Genomic DNA, 18,435 nt, shown 5'->3' on the forward strand with positions numbered 1-18,435 from the left:
TCAGTAGGACAAACAACACAGTCAGAAACAAACTAGATGCATATGACAGTTTACTGAGTCAAAGACAGTGGCAAGATGAAGGTAGATTACAAGCCCTCGTTTGTGCCTTTGTAATCACCACTTCTGTATTTGACAATGGGGATATGCACACATAGTGGCCACAGTGGCTCAAATGTTGAAATGTTGAAAACTCACGGCAATAATTCACATTAAAATAGCATATTTTTGCATATAGTTGCATTGCTGGCAGATATACATTATTGTCTTGTATAAAAATTACACATAGCCTCATGTTTATCACGAAATCATCAATTATATGGGACAACACAGTGAGCGTTGGGGGTACCCTGCCCCTCGGAATATAAGTGCATGTGCATTTGAGAATTTCCATTATTACTTCCCAATGACAGAAAAAAAGACACTTTTTCCTTTCGACCCAAACAAAGACGGCAGCTAAATCATCAAGCAGCTACTGTATTTGGAGATGGACATCAGGTTTTGGTGTTGGTCCAGGAGAATATAGTATTATGGTCTTCTCTATGGACTCATGACTTTGCAATGACATTGCAAAACCCTGAAGAAGATGCAGTGATACCAATTTCTACACAGATTGTAGAGTCTCAAAAATTGCTCTCTCACAGTAACTGTCTTTGTTCTCACTTTCGCTTGTCTCTCACCTTTATGAGTGCAAAAATGATGCCTTTTGGGGAGTTGTTGAAAGGTGCTGCGAGATAGTAGTTCAGTTAGTAGAAGTAAAGTGCAGCACTTGAATAAGAAATCCAGAAATGCTCTGAACCTCACAATTGAACAATGGGCTGATTTTTTTTCATCTTTGACCATAAGAGAAAAACTACAAGGCTTTATCATCTGAAGACACAAATTATATTCAGTATTCAGTAATCAGGACTTTGTGCATTTATAATGTTTGTCATATGTTAAAATGCTTTTGTTATCTGCTTTAAAAGCAGACATCAATTACAATTAGTACTTGTGAAGAATAAATGAATGAGCGTGTATGTTTTCCAATTTATCTGATGGTTCAAGCAACAAAAAAGATGAAATTATAGTTTCACGTTATTTGATTAAATGTACTTTAGTTAATACACAAAAAATCTGAAAACGCCCAAACACCTTAAAAGTCTAAATTTGCCATGTAAATACCTTTTCTAAACATCGTCAATGACAACAGATATGGTTTCTGTATCTTGTAGATTTTCCTCCCTCTCTTATTGTCGTTCCTTCCTGTCTGTCCTTTTCCCTGTCTCTCATGTTTTTCCATCCCTGATTGAAAAACCCTTAACAGTCGAATACATCACTACAATACAGACCACATGGCATACTTGAGGTAAAACCCATCAAATGCAGCACACCCTGCTGTTGATAAAATTAAAAGCTTCATCATCAATTTACTCCAGATAATCTTTCCATGGTTCTTTGTTTAACTGTTCAGGAAGAGGGGATGCTAACAAACTCAGGGGAGCTATTCCCCTGTGAAATATTTATTTTCAAAGAACACTCCAAGAAACAGCTGATCTCACTCATTAAGGCCCAGCTCCTCCTCCCGCTTGTATCCACCTGTAAACACCTTTGCACTTCCTGGAAACAACCTCCTGACTCAATGCACCTTTCACCTGGAGACTGGAGCTCGACATGAACAGGTAAGATAAACCATTAACATAAATGCAGTTTGAACTGTTTTTTCTCTGCATAGGGAAATGTCCAAGACTGTGTGGTCTTAGGTGAGAGAGGCTGGGATAGTTTTATCAGTGCTGCTCTTCTTTACTGTGGTGTAATGGAGACTGAAAGACCAAACTGGAGTGTCTCTCAGTTTTGGCAGCCGTTGAAATGGAACCAATATTGTGTCTGTCTATGTGTAACAAGACCATCAGACATCCAGCAATATCAGCAACTGTAAATTCTGTAGATGATTGAGAGAAAGAGATCTCTAGTGGTTAGACAAAAATAGTAAATGAATAGTTCAACAGTTTAGTAGTTTTGCCTTCATAATGAGGATGCCAGGAAACTACCACAGACTCCAGAAGGTCACTCCAACCAGCCAAGAAATAGTTCAGCATATAACTCCTTCAAACTGTTGTTTCTGCACTTTGTTTTTTGTGCCAGTTTTTTTTAAAGATATGTTAATTAGTGAGATTTAGAGGTGCTGATAAATGGATTTTTTTTATCTCTGTATAATCCTGTTTCCAGTCTTTATGCTAAGCTAAGCTAACCATTTACTGGCTCTAGCTTCATATTTAGTGTATACTAATGACCAGTGTACACAAAGAGAAATGACTGCTTGTGGTTTTACAGGGAGTTGCTTTTCTAAGGGCAGCTGAGAGCAGCTTTCCATCTGCTTCCAGTCTTTGTGCTAAGCTAAACTAATTACCACCTGACTCTAGCTTCATATCTACCGTACAGAGTGTTATCAACCTTCTCATCTAACTCTCAGCAAGAAAGTGGAAGGTTTCTTTGCAAAATTGTCTAACTCTGTCTCTGTTTTTTTAAATACTTAAATGCACACATAAGACTAATTATTTGGCAATTATTTTGTTCATACAATGATTATTCTCAGATACACTGTGGTTTCTCACCTACACCAGGGAACATTTGTTTACCGGCCCCCATGTTTGTAAGATGCTACTGATTAAAGTTCTAGCTAGCGTTAGAAAAGGTTTTCCATGGCCGGTGGATGACCCATGTGCAATCAGCTAGTTGGCTGCCTCCACTCAGCATTAATTGCTCCACCATCTGGGTAGGCCCACACACACCTGTGCTTTCTGGGAGTGTGCCACAGAGGCAAGCAAAGGCTGAAACACTGAAGCTGAGGTGGAGGGTGGGAACCTGGGCGCAAGGCTGGTAGGAAAAGGTCATGCAAGGAGAGCCTGGTGTGCTTCAGTTTATCTTGTTTAAAAGCAAAAAATCACTAAATCAACCAGCAGCTCGGAAACCATTTAAGAGGTGAATCAGAGAGATAAAAATACTCACTAAAAATAGTGATTAAATTGCAGAGAAATACTGTAAAATATGTGAATAAATATTAAATTACTATTTTTATAAGTGAGTTAGTATTAGAAATGACACTCTGCAGCTCTCCAACATGGACCTGACCTTGGGACCCCTCTACACAGGACCCATGTTATCCCCAAGTACTTCCTCCACACTTGGACTGAACATTTAATTCCAGTGGATGAGCAGATTAAACACAAGAAAGAGAATGTTTATTACAAGAGACACTGACATGTTTTCTTCGTATCATTCTTACAAAAGTAGCTTAGGGAAAAGAGGAAGAGGGGTCAGCAACGCACCTGTTCCTGCATCTCTTGGGAACCGTACAACCTGATCCATGGATTAATGGTTATCCACATCAAAAGGTCAAATCTATTTCCCCCCTGGCTTGGCTGAGTTTGTGTTTATCTGCAGAATTTCTGACAGGGCTGTCAGCCGCCTTCCGCAGGAACCCTGATCCACTCCCCTCTGTTCCACTCTCCTCTTCATTCACCAGAATAATTCACACTCAGCTGAAAACAAAACCAACCGCCAAAAATTCTTGGGGGCTGAGAAATGTGTGTGGAGATGGATGAAAGGAAATCTGCAAGCTACAGGGGTGTGCTGATGTGGAATGTGTGTGCTGCAGCACAGGAGCAGCAGTGTGTGTGAGTGAGTGTGTGTACATGATTTGAGTTTTAAGCAGGGTTGAATCCTAAATGATCATTGACTAAGCCGTTTTTGGAGAAGACAGAGTGAAGGTGCCGAGGGCCAGTTTTACATAACCTGACTGGCCTAAGAATTAGCTCTCAAAAACATCTTAAAAACTTTCCTCAACCCAGAAACCAAGGGTACAGAATTTACAACCTCACAGCTTTAACCTAATTAAATCATCAGAGACCAATCAAGCTCTGTCAGGATGCATAAATGAATACATATTTAGGCTTCAGAAACACATTTCTCGCTGTTTCTGGCTAGCTACAAGGACTTGGTCATTGTAAATACATTTGCATCTACTTAACCTGATGAGAAGAACAAAAGCACCAAAATCACTGATTCTCACATTCTTGATGAGGTTTGCATGTATGTGTGCGTGTGTGGCAAGCTTCCAGCAGGATCTGAAATAAGACTTGATTTTTATCATGGACATGGGTTGTGATAAACAGTGATTTGACTTTTGGCTCCACCACAAATCAGAGGGAAGGAGTGGAGTGCAGAGTGTGAGCCGACCAGTCGATGCCAGCGGACTCTCTCCTCCTTGTATGATTACCACCTCATTGTTCTTTTGCAATGACCTTTGCTCACAACACAATCAAGTGTCTGATTGCATCACATATACACTCGACTGGCTTGTTAGCTTTTATGGCAATTATTCTAGTGCATGTGTGAGTGGCAGCTGGACACATCTGGGTGCATCAGTATTCAGAGAAGTTCCAGCTCTGTCTGCTGCTGCTTTGTTCTCAGTACATCCACAAATCTGTCCTGCTGCAAATACAAATCGCAACACCCCACTTGCTCATGTCAAGTGGCCAGTATTTCTTCAACTGGGCAGTTATATGTTGAGAATGAAGCCATGTCGCAATTTAATTTACTTTCAGTAGACATTAGGGCTGTATCCCCCATTTTGAAGAAGAGTGACGCACTTGCAGCATAATCAGCAACTGATAAACAAGACTCTATAGCCATGCTAGCAGCACTGTGAGGCTGAACTTAGAGAGTGTGGTGCTTTGAGCTAAACATCAACATCAACCTGCTAAAATGCTAACAATGGTAACACTAACTAATGAGCTAAGATTTAGCAGGTATAACTTAAGCATGTCACATACTATAGTTTAGCATGTTAGCACATTAACATTTACTAATTAGCAATAACTCAAAGTACAGCTTAAGGTTAAAGGATAGGTTCACATTTTTTCAAGTCTATCTTAAAATAATACTAGCATGTCCATATGTACATTGAAACAGTATTTGGTAATCATTCCTTACTGGCTCCAAAGAGACCCATTCCCAAAACAATTTAGGGATGGGGGGCAAAATCCACAGCCCTGTTTTTGTGTAAAAAATGAATTCCAAATTTAGCTTAAGTTAAGATTAGACACATCAAGTGGCATCATTGTGTTTCATGCATGAATGTCTGTACTAAATTTCATGACAATCCATTGAATTGTTATCAAGACATCTCATTGAAAACCACAAGTGTCAACCTCATGGTGACGCTAGAGCAAAAGTCAAGAGGTCACCTACATCACTAGGATTCATTATCTTGAAACCATGAATGTCTACACTTTGTGCCAATCAATCAATTAGGTGTTCAAATATTTCACTGGATGTGTGAAAACTTAGAGACTTTAAGTTATCCCATGAATGTCTGTACAAACTTCAACACTAATCCATCCAATAACTGTTGAGATTTCAGTCTAGACCAAAGTGGTGAGCTGACCGACTGACATTGGCACCCTTAAAAAACAAGCAGATAACACAGAAGCAACTAAAAGACTGGTTCCTTCTTTCCCTCCAAACACAGAAAGGAAGCTAGGTGTCAACCAATTCATTTTCCTTCAGATTTAATTGTATAAATCTTTGAAAAAATACTCTAAAAATACATTAAATGAAAGCTACGCTGCCTATTTGAGTGAACTCTGATGAAAATTTAATGTTCATGGATGAGACTAGAAGTACGTTGCTTTTTCACATGCTGCGGGGCTAGTACAGTATGGATAGCTGTGTGTAAAAGACGGATAGTGTAACATTATTATTTCCTCAGGACTTGTTTGGTGATATTTAGGGGCAGCGTGTGCAGACAAACAAGTCCCTGCTTCAGCAATAACTCAGACATGATGCCAGATACAGTGAAATCTGAGGAGCTGTCAGCGAATAAGACAAACAAAAAGACATCAGAGAAGTCTACCCTCCTCTGGAAACCCAGCTAATGACACTTCCCTCTGTGCCCACTGTGTCAGGCCTCACCAGCACATATTCATTATTCAGAAGGTGTTCCTCTCCATCTTTGCCACTGCAGTCATCCCCACCATAGATTTATAATTTATCACTCAGGCCTATAAATCTTTAATTGTTTTTAGAACACCCGTTGGGGATGTATAATTCAATGTTCTGCACCAAAAGCAAGCTTTTTCCATGAAAGTAAAATTACAAAAGACGTTCTGAAAAAGGGCGGGCGCTGCACTTTAGATACAAGTCTCCTTATATATATTATGTATATTATTATTATATTATTATTAGGATAGTATGTAACAGAAACTATCCTGGAGATTAATCCCCATCTAAATTATTATCTGGGTGTTGGCAGATGCAGAGAAAGAAGACTGATTCTTTTATTTCACGCCCCTCTGTCTGTCTGCCTTTCTGTCTAAGTTCTAATACCGGAGCAGAGCTGCAACACAGTGACCTTCACCAGAAGACAGAGCCAAACTAAAGTTTGAAATCAAACAAAAAATGTGAGTGATCCTACAATAACATTTGCAAGTAGAAGATATAGAAATGCAAATGCACCAAATAAAGCACGATGTTGGATGACTGTAAAAGCAGGCCAATGAGTCATCCCGACTGTCATTTAAGTGGTTTAGTGTTGTGCTGACGGTACCAAACGATCTAATGGGATCAATATACCATAAATGATAATGTGTTGTCCTATTAAGGCAACACTATAGATATTCTTTGTGACTGTCTGCTGACTCAGGAGTCTGCAGAAACTTGGACCAAACAAAGTACACATTTGTAAAGCTGCTCGTCCCCAGTGACAATCTGGCACATTACAAACTTTGATAAGGTGCCTCTTTAGTGAACTGTAAAACTCATAAAAGAGGGAGATCACAAGCTGAATTAATAATTTGCAAAAGTTTATTGGCAGGCAGAACCACTGAGATGCAGTTAAAGGTAATTTATGAGGCATTTGTCCGAGCTGTTTGTGGGATATAAAGCCATCCAACTGTAAGAAGTCTTGTCATGTTTCAGATAACAATCATCTTTTTCTGTTTGTTAATGAGAAAGTCAATGTGACCCAGTGATAAAGCAGACAAGCATGACAATTCACAGCCATTCCTGATTAACAGCTTGTCCTTATTTAATTATTATTTTGTAAACTGGGAATTATAAGGATCTATCCGTCCTTCAGATTAAAGAGAGAGATATTTACATATTCACAATCTTTCACAATTGTTGTGTCAATATTGTTTTTAAACCTTTTGTGATTGAAAATATTTTAAAGCCACATTTTTGATGCTCAATATCTCAAAACAAGAATTTCACAATTTCTTACATGCAATCTTGACAATTGTCTCTTGATTAAAAAAGTTTGTGTAGTTTTTGAAGGATTTTTTTTGATGACCATTGGACAGCATCTAGTCTAAGCTTCATCCATTGTAAACAAATTTTCCTAAGAGGAAGTGTAAAATCTGAACACCTTGTTGGTTTTGCTTTGGTTTGTGACACATTCTGACACATTGATCATCAGAGGATTCGTGTTAGCTGTCAGTGAGGCAGCAGGAGAGATGTCAGCATGGGGACACTTATCACTTATGAAAGGACTCTCTGAGCTCCCCACTGTGTTGACTTGTCCCATGCAGAACTATGTCTCGGTTGTCTGAGCCTTCAGCTTGATCTCCCCATGTGGGTGTTTATTATGCGCCAATTAATATCATCTGACTTTACTTTTTATTTTTATAAAAATATGGCAGCAGTTTATGGTAGGACATTGAAGATGTAATGATAGCAGCAATTCCCATTTTTAGATCCACATATGCCACAATGCTGCACTGCTGCATAAGGAATTATTTGGAAAACCCTACATTTCTGGAATACAGAAGAGACTCATTGTGTGAACTGAGAATAGCATAAGTGGCATTCATGGGGTTGTTGTAAGAGAGCTACTGTAAGGAATTTGGATGGTTCTGTCTTTTCTTAAAACCTTTTTTTTAGCCGTTAGCAAAAGTGTAAGGAAAGAATTAAATACTGTTAATCTGCTCTAAAGTAAACTGCAAATGTTTGCATGTGCCGCTAACTGGAGCCATAAAGTACCTTTAAGGGTGACAGGGTTGTCATTTCAAACAAGACAAATTGTTACATTTTCATCTTACATACATTTTCAACCAACTCATGAAGCTAAAGTTAGCTTAATTTGGTAGCTATCTACAGTACAGCTGATAAAATCGACATTTCAGCCATCAAACATTACGCTAAAAATGAGAAGCCAGGTTTTCGTCTACCTCTGTCTGAAATCGAGAACCCAATTGTTCCAAAAATTACTAAGAATTTCGTGTATTAAATCAGCCACCATTATAATTGTAAACTACAAATGACTTGTGCAAAAGAGAAAAGTTTAACAGGTTTAGAAACTAAGGGAGACAATAACCAGAAATTCTCTTTTTCAGAATGATGGTTTCATACCTAAACACAACATTGTCTTGAATTTCATATATTTGATTTCACATGAAAGATTCCTGGGTTTGTATTTTTGTCCTTGTTCCTGTCACTGGTTCCAAGTGGGCATGATACACAGCATTTGACATGTATTTGTTATATTTAAATGTCAGTATTTCTGGACCCAAGAGTAGAGCTCAGACACGGAGACATTGTAAAAGTTCAGAAAAAGGTAGTTTATTGTAAAGTTGTAGATGTAGCAGAATCTGATGTGCGAAACGGGGCAAGCGGTGGCAAGAGTTGCTAAGCCAGGGCAGGTTGTGGAATACTGTAGGCAGTGAACAGAGTCTTTGGCAGACACAGGAGACAAACAAGGCATGGGTAAAAAGAGGATTAGCCAGGGTAGCACTACACAAGAGAATAACCTCTTGACTGGGAAAGTTGGCCAATGCATCTATGCTACATAGTACACCGAACTATCTGGCAAAGAGTGGAGCTCAGGACCGGGGTTTAAATACTGCAGGCTCCTGATTAGTGAATGAGCAGCAGGTGTGTAGTTGAGTTGGATCGCCACACCCCAGACTGAGACACACACCAACAGAAACAGAGACCAACAGGGGACAAACAAGAAACACAAGGGAGGGGAAAACTGTAGAAGACAATAGGAATGAGGGACAGACCCTGCGTAACCATGACAGTATTTCCATGCACCAATGAATTTAGCAGCATTAGAATCAAATTGTGAGTTTTTGAGTCTTAGACTTTTAATAAATATAAACTGAGAATGATTTTTTCTCCCCCATACTTTGATTATTGTCTATTTAGTCATAATATTTAATGTTAAAAAGAAATACTTACTTTGAAAATAATTTTTAGGGCTTTAAATTATTGATTTTTTTTTTTAATCAAATGCCTAATACTGTTGTTGTTCATCTTGCCATCTTTCATTATTTGTTTACCCTTTAATTGGTATTATCCTTGGTAGATATTCATTTCTTCACTGTCATTATCAGTTTCTAAATATACAGAGGAAGGAAACTGATGATGTCAAAGATAAGATTAAATTTCCATTCAAAGCTGCTTTTTATCTCCTGCTCTTGACTCTGAATCACCTGTACACACACGCTTACAAAACACTTGATGAAACTTTGCCCTGCATGTGTCTTTAGTTACAGCATGCTGAGGAATTCAGAGTATACGCGTTACAAAGGTCTCTCCTGGTTAACTGCTCATGTGCACGTGTCACATGTAAATTCACCCTGGGATTAGACATGAGGCACATCACCATAAACCTTTAACTCAACATGCTTTTTAACCATGTGTCTCATCTCTTTACGTTCTGACACTTTGTCTAGCTCATGCTTTCCCTGTCACTTATTGTCTATGTTTGACCCTTGCACCCTTTAACCTGGAATGTGCTTTCTCTGAAGAGTGCCTGTCTAACATGTTGTACCTTTTGCTGCGTAAGTAACACCACAACCACCACCACTACCACCACCATCACCACCACCGCTGCATGTGACATGAAAGAGTGCCAAAGCCATTGCTATCAGGCTATAAAACCAACTTGGAAAGCTCACCAGGAAGAGCATGATGGCTTCAGTTTGACCACGAGAGGTATAGTAGAAATGATTTTAAATATAATATCATGTGTGTAAAATTTGTGAATCATATTAAAATTTTGTTGTGGCTCACCTCGACTTGTATTCAGAGCTTTTGAGGTCATTGTCCAGATTTGGGTCGAGACCTCTTTCAGTCCAATCACACATGAGGTGGGTAATCCTTTGTAAATGGGTTCTTATGCAGGCTATGGAGCTCCATTATTATAATGTGTATTATGTATTTTTCATCAACTGAAAAAGGAATTGAGCTAAATCCCATCATGCATGGTAAATCTAATCTGCTTGTGCTGACTGTTGTACAAAGATGACAAATAGATTGCCATGGCAAATTTTTAGTTTTTATTTCCTTCTCTAGATTGGCGTAAACACTGTCATATCATCCAAGATTGGCTTTCTGTCATAAATGATCTATTCTGCTTAAATAGAGTGCTTGTTAAATCCAAATAAATCAAATCCAATGGTGAAAAATGTCATGTAGGCCAATACCTAAAAAATTTGAATATCTGGATACTCAAAAAATCTTAGAAGATAGATGTTTTATGGTAGATGTAAACATGAGTAGCCTGCTTCAGGAGTCAGGGAGAGTAATATAAAAGCTCAATGAATGATGAATGCTTTGTCATTATTCTTATGAATGAAGTAACATCACCAGCAGCATATTTCTGTTCACGAAACAAAAACAAGCCGTGGTTCTACTACTAGCAGTGTAATGATTATGTATGGTTTGTCACAGTAATTCCAGTTATGAATGAATTGTGAACCTGGAAATTCATGTTATGGTTGACTTAAGATAAGCTTTTATAGTGTAAGGAGAAAAAACAAGACAGGAGTTGTAATAGATAATGATATGAGATGATAAAGGTGATGATTCTTACTCTAAATGGTCAAAAGAATATTGACATGTGAACATACCTTATGTAATTGTTGAATATCTCATTCCTAGGCTAATATTTTTATAACAGGCTCCACTCTTCAGGGAAGGTTTTCCACCAGATTCAACAGGTCAGGCAATAAGGCCTGTCTCACAGTTGGCACTCCAGTTCATCCTGAGGGTGTTGGATGGGGTTGAGGTCAGGGCTCTGTGCAGGCCAGTTCTTCCATACTAAACTGGGAAAACCATTTCTATATGGACCTTGCTTTATGCACAGGGGTACTGTCATGTTGAAACAGTAAAGGGACTTTCCAACAAATACAGGAGGCACACTGTAAATAAAATATTATATGGTGTAGTATTAAGATCTTCTTTAACTCAAACTAAGGGTCCGATCCTAAACCACAATAAGCAGGACCAAAAGCACAGACAAGAATGTGGACAAGTTTGTCCACATACATTTGGCCAGTCATTAGAAATTCATGTTCTTTGTTGGTTTTGTTAAAAAAATAACTTCCTTGTGTCCCTCCCTAGACATCTGAGTACTGCAAAAACCAGTGCAGATCAACATGGACTCTCCAGTGAAGGCTCAGAGGGCGAGGGTAGCCGTGACACCGGCAGCAGCTCCTGAAGGTTGCTACGCCTGGTTCATCCTGCTCTCCTGCTTCATGGTCTTTGGTTTAACCTTTGGGGTCATCAAGGCCTTTGGTGTATTCTATGTTGAGATACACCAATACTTTGAAACCACAGCAACAGGGACATCCTGGATCACCTCTATTGCTGTGGCTATCATTCATGTTGTTGGTGATTATCACTTTTTTTTTCTTTTACAAGGATGTAAATCTTTTAAACCTCTTTGTTAATATACCAAGTGATTTCAAAAACAGGAAATATAAACTGGTAGGAAGACATCAGTACATGTTTGATAGCCATCAATTAGTACAATGTTCCTACACTTCACATTCATATCTTTCAAAATCCCCTCATCCATTTTGACCTTCATGTCAAACCTTCCAGTCTTCTCGAGGTTATGGCCACCAGGTGGCTCTCTCTCTCACATCTTAAAAACTGCTAAATGCTAGATGACTGATGAAATTTCCTCTGTTGAATGAATTGTAACAACTTAATCTTACACAAAGCTATTAGGAGAAGTACAATAAGATTGTTTTTTGATCTCCAGCATTCTAAGCCCATGTGTAAATTAAATTATTATGTACTGCAAATACTCTAGACACTAAGAGGCACTGGGATTAATTTAAAAACTCTTAAACCCCTGAAGTCTCATGTGGTTTAACTTAATGTCTTTATTTACTGAGAACATTAATCAAACTGTTTTATTTTTCAGTATTTTCGCATTTCACTAATAAATGGAACCTCTTCCCTGCTGCAAAGTACATAGATGGTCACTATACTGCAATTTTGTTTCCCTGAATAGAATTACTGTATGTGTACTTAGGATTATATGTGCATGTCCTGTATGTCCCTCTGCAGCTCCGGTAGCATCTGCTCTGAGTGCGCGCTACAGCCATCGCTCTGTAGTGATAACGGGTGGACTGCTTTGCAGCTTAGGAGTGGTGATTGGGGCTTTTGCTCGTAACCTGATTGAACTCTACTTAACAGTGGGATTCCTAAATGGTGAGCAGTTTGATGCAAACACACAAATAAAACACAAACACAAAAACACACACACACAAATATATCATTCACTGGTCTCCTTCGCTGCAGGTGTTGGCTATGCACTGACGTGGACCCCCACAGTGACCATGGTTGGCTTGTATTTTGAGAGGAGGCGTCCGGTGGCAAATGCCTTGGCCAGTGCAGGAGAGTGCATCTTTACCTTTATCCTAACGCCCCTGTTCCAACTGTTGATTGACTGCTACTCCTGGAGGGGTGCTATGATGATCCTGGGGGGTCTGCAGCTTAACCTGTGTGTGTGCGGGATGCTGCTGAGACCCCTAAAAGCCACCAGAGACCATTTAAGTGAGGTCAAAGCAGAGGATGAAGGCTTGTCCCTGGAATTGCTTGCAAAAGAGGACTTGGGTCAGGACAAACCAAGCTATCTTGGGTCAGAGGAGCTAAGAAAATCTGAAGGGGCTGATCACAAGACAATAAGTGCATGTTGTGAAGGTGGTGAAATTGATCAGGCCCCTGAAGTGATACCTAATTTGACTATGGCGGTACAAGACTCAAACAGCAGAGCTAAGAGGGCTAAACTCAGGACCAAAATCCGTCATTATGTAGATTACACCCTCATCACCAATGCACGATTCATGGTCTACTCAATGTTTGGGGTGTTTGCTGCGCTCGGTTTCTTTGCCCCAGCTCTATTCCTGGTGCCATATGCTCGCAGTAAGGGGATTGAGGAGTACCAGGCAGCTGCACTCATGTCCATCTCTGCAGTGCTGGACCTGTTTGGGAGGGTGTTCTTTGGCTGGGTGGCAAACTTGAGACTGGTGGAGATGGTATGTTCAGTTGAATAATTAACTAGGGCAATGTTTTTTTGAAAATAACATATCTGAAGCCAAATGCACTGTATGACAGAGTTTCAGTGTCTGCACCATGTAGTACAGTATATGTGATTAAGAAGTTTTCAGCATTTTTCAATTTCTTGCCAAAGGTTAAATGAGAAGATTGATACCACTTTTACATTAGTAGCTATTGTAAATATTAAGCTACCGTCAGCAGCCGGCTAGCTTAGCTTAGCATAAAGACTGGAGGCAGGAGGAGACAGCTAACCTAGCTCTGTCCAGAGGTAAGAGGAAAAAAGCCAACCAAGTGCTTTATTAACACATTATTTTCTTGTTTGTTAAATTGTACAAAAGATTTTGAAATTACAATTTATAGTTTTACATTAGGTCATGTGCTGGATTTTTCTTTTCTTTGCCGGGCACAATGACTCTGTGGAGTTTCCTCTTGTCGCTTGGCAACCTCATGGTGACAACACCAGGATTTTTTTTTTATATGAATGAGCCAGGCTAGGTGTTTCTCCCTGCTTCCAATTTTTATGCTAAGCTAAGCTAATTGGCTGCTGGCTATAAATGTCTGCATTTAGCATACAGACATGAGAGTGGTATCGATTGTCTCATTAAACTCTCGGCAAGAAAACAAACAAGCGTATTTCTCAAAATGTCAAACTTGCTACATTACTTTAAACAAGCGATGTAATGCCTGTTTACATGAAAGGTGTGTCTGGGTGTGGAGGCTGCTGTAGGTGAAACAATCTGTTTCCTTCATCTCTACTCCCACCAGGTGCAGCAGCTGACAGCTACAGTGATTCTGTTGGGTATTGTATTACTCCTCTGCCCACTGGCCTCCACGTTCTTGGAGCTGGCTGCTTTCAGTGCAGCTTACGGCTTGGTGTACGGTGCCACGGTCGCCATCCATATCACTGTGCTGGTTGAGGTTGTGGGTGTCCACAGGCTCGGAAGCGCACTTGGGTTTTTCATGCTCATACGCAGCAGTGGAGGCCTGCTTGGACCGCCCATTGCTGGTGAGTGAGAAAGATGCTTTGATAATCAACTGCAAGTACACAGTGTACCTACTGTGCATATCAAAAAGAAATGGATTTCAGCTTTGAATTGTTGCTGTAAAATTCCCTCTGATCCTTCCCACCATGCCAACTGGCTGCAAGCAAGAAAATTTACTGGATATTAACATTTTATTAACAGAGCTTTAGGAAAAACCCCAAATCATTAACTCAAGGTTACAATGTGTGTCATTCTCCTGTTTCTATTCTTCCAACACATTAACTCTCTCACAATAGATGTGCTTATACACCGTTCTGCATTATAACAGTCCGGTGAGCTTATTCAACCACAATGACATTTTCATACCTCCCTGACATGCAGCATCACCTTTCAGTTAATCATGGATTTCGATGCTTTATGGTTGTGTTAATTTCATGGACTATCGCTTTCCATAGATTTTTTTTTTCCTGTTAAATTGAGTTTCTTCCCCACTGACCCTCCATTCTGTTACTTGAGACATTTTTCTAAATTTATATAATGTGTCTTACAAAATATGAGAAAAACTGTGGTAACATAATGGCGTAACAGTTATATAAAAAAAAGCCAAAACATCTTGTAATTGCCAAATAGGACTTGTTTAAACCTACAATAACTGTTGGGCAGCAGAAACAAGCTGTAAAAAGCTGTGTTTGTGTCTGATGAATGTAAGTCATATTTTCTTTTCACTCTGTTTTGGTCTCTTTGTCGCTTGAAATACTGAACTAAAACAGTAAAGCTGTGGCCAGAAAACCAAAACAATGTGCTTAAAGACACTAAAACCTTACATAGAGCTTAAGGAATCTGCAAAGTCGGGTGATAATCTTCTGTGAGTTTGTCACTATACAAGGGACCAATTTCACATTATACATGGTAATTTGATTATTTAATATAAGAATATTGATTATAGCACTTTTATTTATGTGAAGATACATAAAAATTCCAGCAAACATACAAAATAAAGAATTCCTAATATGGTGTTTTGCATAATCCACATCTTACCTCTTTCAGTATAAAAATCCAACTTGTCAATTTTTTTAACTCCACCGCCCCTCCAGAATGTATTTAAACAAAGAGTTCACAAGAGCTGGAAAGCGTGTCAAATTTGTCAGCTACTTTGGCAATCTGTTGTGCAAGTAACTTCATCAATTCATTATATTGTAAAACATACTTAAGCAGCTATGAATTTAAAATGTCAGTTCCTGGCACTCACAGCCAGCAGAATAAAATGTTTTCCTGTCCTCTCCTGCACAAACCAATACGCACTGCAGCCCCACCACCCACGGCGCTGTCCTACAAACCAGCGAGCATTTGAACTTGATTACTGAGGTTATGACCCATTTTCACACACAACTCTAAACAATAGCCGTAAATATAGCCTGAAAAACACCCCAGCTTGACTTTGGCACTCAGGCACAGTAACCCCTGCCAGAAAGTGTCCTGCCTGTGAGCACAGCCGGCAGTAAATCAGCTGGGGAAAACTCTCCAACAGAGTGGGGAAAAAAAACACATTCACCTAATTGTACTTCGGGTTGTTCATTTGATGGTTTTTATGGATTTCCAAGAAGGCTGTTAGTGTAGCAAAAAAACAGGGCATGAGAGCAATTTGAGTTATTGAAGTGTGACTGCTGTTCTCCCTCTCTTCAGAATGTACTGTATGTGTCGAAAAACTATCCCATTGGCAAAGTATGTATTTTTTATATTATAAATTAAGTTGACTCCATTGTGAGTGATCTGATGTATGAGGAAAAGCCTGAGAAACATAAACAAATACTTTTTCATTTCCCTCCTCAGTCTTTTGAAGCTCGATTCTTCTGTTTCCTTTTAATATCTCCCTTCGCCTCCTCCTAAAAACCTCTTAATTTGGATTCAAGCAATACCACTGCATGCAAATGTTAAATTTGAGATCACGCTAAAGGCTGAAACTGACCTCAAACAAAGTGAAGTGCTAATGAAAGAGAAGCAGATACAAATATAGCCGGTGGTGTCCTATTTATAACTCAACACGGTCCCTCTGACACACAGGCTATTTCTAACTTATTTACTGTACTGTTTGGTACTTTGAGCACTTCTGCTACTTTGAAGACCAGAGAGATGATGGATGTTGAGTATGCTTCAAAGCGTTCTAATTATGTTTCCGTCACGGGAGGAAGGCACTTGCATTACCGCCTCAGGATAAAATTAATCTTCGTGCAATCCTCTCGTCCTTATCTCCGCCTCAGTCTTTTGCCTCGTTCATATCTATCTGTCATTAAATGAAGCCAACATTCTAACATAATTGCGATATTGCTGTGGCTATCATGGGCACATTCCAGTCAGCAATGAAGTTCTTCTCTAAATGTTGTCATTAGACTAAAACATTACAAATGTGGCTGTGGCAAAGCTGCAAGTCACTCACACATGTGCTTTTCCTTCCTTTTAGGATTCTTCATTGACAAGATGAGTGATTACGGGACGGGTTTCCTCATGGCGGGCGTAGCTCTCATCGTCTCCGCTCTGTTCCTGCTGCTCCTCCATCAGATGAACCGCAGGGGTCAGGAATCAACCACCAAGAGCAGCAATATGTATACAGACAAAATGGAACAAAGCAGCTGAGGAAAGAGCTAAAGCAAAATAGCAAGAAATGACACAAATGAAGGAAAAACTCTTTCTGTGGCTTATAGATCAAATGGTCAAAATGAGATCTTGATCTCAAGTACACAGTCATAAAGGGAAGATGATAGTAAAGAATCTTCCACCGGAGGAGCCTTTTGGAGTCGACTGTTTTCTGTCTGCAGGTGAAACATGTGGATGGTTTTGAGTCCTCTCTGTCTGTCACATAAACCAGAGTAATGATCTGGCAGGAAATGATAAAATGTATTAATCATTGAAAGCCAGTGACTTATTAGACTTATTCTATGCAGCTGATTTGTACCGTAAAGAGGAAAAACATGTTGTTTAACAAAGGCAGAACCAAGTGAAGTCATTCTTCAACTGTTCAAAGAGTTGAACAACTGAACTCAATTTCTGGAATCATTGAAACTTCACTCAGATGAATGCTCACTAATCTTTCTACAAAATACACACTGAAAGCACAAAACCGCATGATTCTATCTAAGTCAGCCTTTTTAAATTCCTAATATCACTGCAGCAAGAGTTGCTGAACAGGAGTGTATACAAGTCAGAACAGTAATGTACAAAAAAAATGTTATATTTTTACTGTTTGTGCCTCTACAGTATCACTTAGACTAAGTTTTTGACAGTAAACTTGTTATTCAATTATTAACTTATTAAGAATTATTGTTCAAAGAGATCAGGATCATGATTGTTATATCTAATCATTTTATTTTGTTGAAAAGTTGTGCAATACTGTAATACACCTAAGAAGAAAACTGCAGACACTGTTTATTTATGTCACCAATAACTTAATTCAATCACAGGCAACAGGCAGGTTAACTTAAGTAAAGTAAAACATGTTTTTCAAATGTTGTCTTAAAGTCATTCATTTTATCCTCTATTGCAGTTGTGTCATGCATGGATGATGCTGGGTTGCAAAGTGAAAATATGGCTATGGCTCCCTCCAGTGAGAAGCTACTGATATTGCATTTGGAACCTGCACAGCTGCAGCACTGAGCTGAAAAGTGCAGATATAAGCAAAGATAATACCACACAGAGCATTATGAATATAAACCAAATAACCAAATTGCAGCGAGATGCATCAGTTTTGGTTTTTTTGGTTTGGTTTAGTACTCAAATTGCCATATCCTTTGCTGCTGTAAGTTTTAAAACTTCAGCGAACCTAAACTTCAGCAGATTTGAAAAACAATCTGAGGTGTTGAATCACATTGCAGAAATAACAAAATAAGTCCTATGGTTCAGCGAATTTCCCTCCAAGTTCTGTCCCTATGCAGCCTGAAACCCAATGACAAAAGCCTTTCTTCATTTTTTTCCCCCTCTGCTGCAGAATGTTTGGTATGTGCAACCATCAAGAAAACTAGCTTTCATAACCCTGAATCAACAAGAGGCACCAGATAAACATCTTCAGCCTGGTATAATGCAAATATAACAATGTAAATAAACATGGCACTCTCCATAAATC

General features: G+C 39.1%; 1 protein-coding gene across 4 annotated transcripts; it reads left to right on the top strand.

Moving 5' to 3' along the window:
- Positions 1-1,603: 1,603 nt before the first annotated feature.
- On the top strand, positions 1,604-17,821 carry si:dkey-246g23.4 (uncharacterized protein LOC559426 homolog). 4 transcript variants are annotated; one of them, XM_067589079.1, is made up of 8 exons: positions 1,604-1,658; positions 9,830-9,978; positions 10,073-10,133; positions 11,389-11,658; positions 12,346-12,489; positions 12,580-13,316; positions 14,104-14,344; positions 16,780-17,821. In XM_067589079.1, exons 4-8 carry the CDS (start codon positions 11,424-11,426, stop codon positions 16,950-16,952), a joined length of 1,530 nt encoding a protein of 509 aa, XP_067445180.1. In that variant the 5' UTR covers positions 1,604-1,658; positions 9,830-9,978; positions 10,073-10,133; positions 11,389-11,423; the 3' UTR covers positions 16,953-17,821. The 4 variants fall into 4 exon arrangements, with proteins under 4 accessions (XP_067445180.1, XP_067445179.1, XP_067445181.1 ...); XM_067589078.1 differs by lacking the exon at positions 1,604-1,658 and having other exon boundaries at positions 9,273-9,978; XM_067589080.1 differs by lacking the exons at positions 1,604-1,658; positions 10,073-10,133 and having other exon boundaries at positions 9,274-9,978.
- The last annotated feature ends 614 nt before the right edge of the window (positions 17,822-18,435 follow it).

The sequence above is a fragment of the Thunnus thynnus genome, chromosome 5 (genome assembly GCF_963924715.1).
Source record: "Thunnus thynnus chromosome 5, fThuThy2.1, whole genome shotgun sequence".
Lineage (NCBI taxonomy): Eukaryota > Metazoa > Chordata > Actinopteri > Scombriformes > Scombridae > Thunnus > Thunnus thynnus.

Excerpts from the sequence above, each read along its gene's own strand:
- si:dkey-246g23.4 (XM_067589079.1), top strand. The coding sequence starts at position 11,424 with ATGGACTCTCCAGTGAAGGCTCAGAGGGCGAGGGTAGCCGTGACACCG. Across the intron at positions 11,659-12,345 it reads GGCTATCATTCATGTTGTTG|CTCCGGTAGCATCTGCTCTG; the intron begins GTGATTATCACT and ends GTCCCTCTGCAG. Across the intron at positions 12,490-12,579 it reads AACAGTGGGATTCCTAAATG|GTGTTGGCTATGCACTGACG; the intron begins GTGAGCAGTTTG and ends CCTTCGCTGCAG.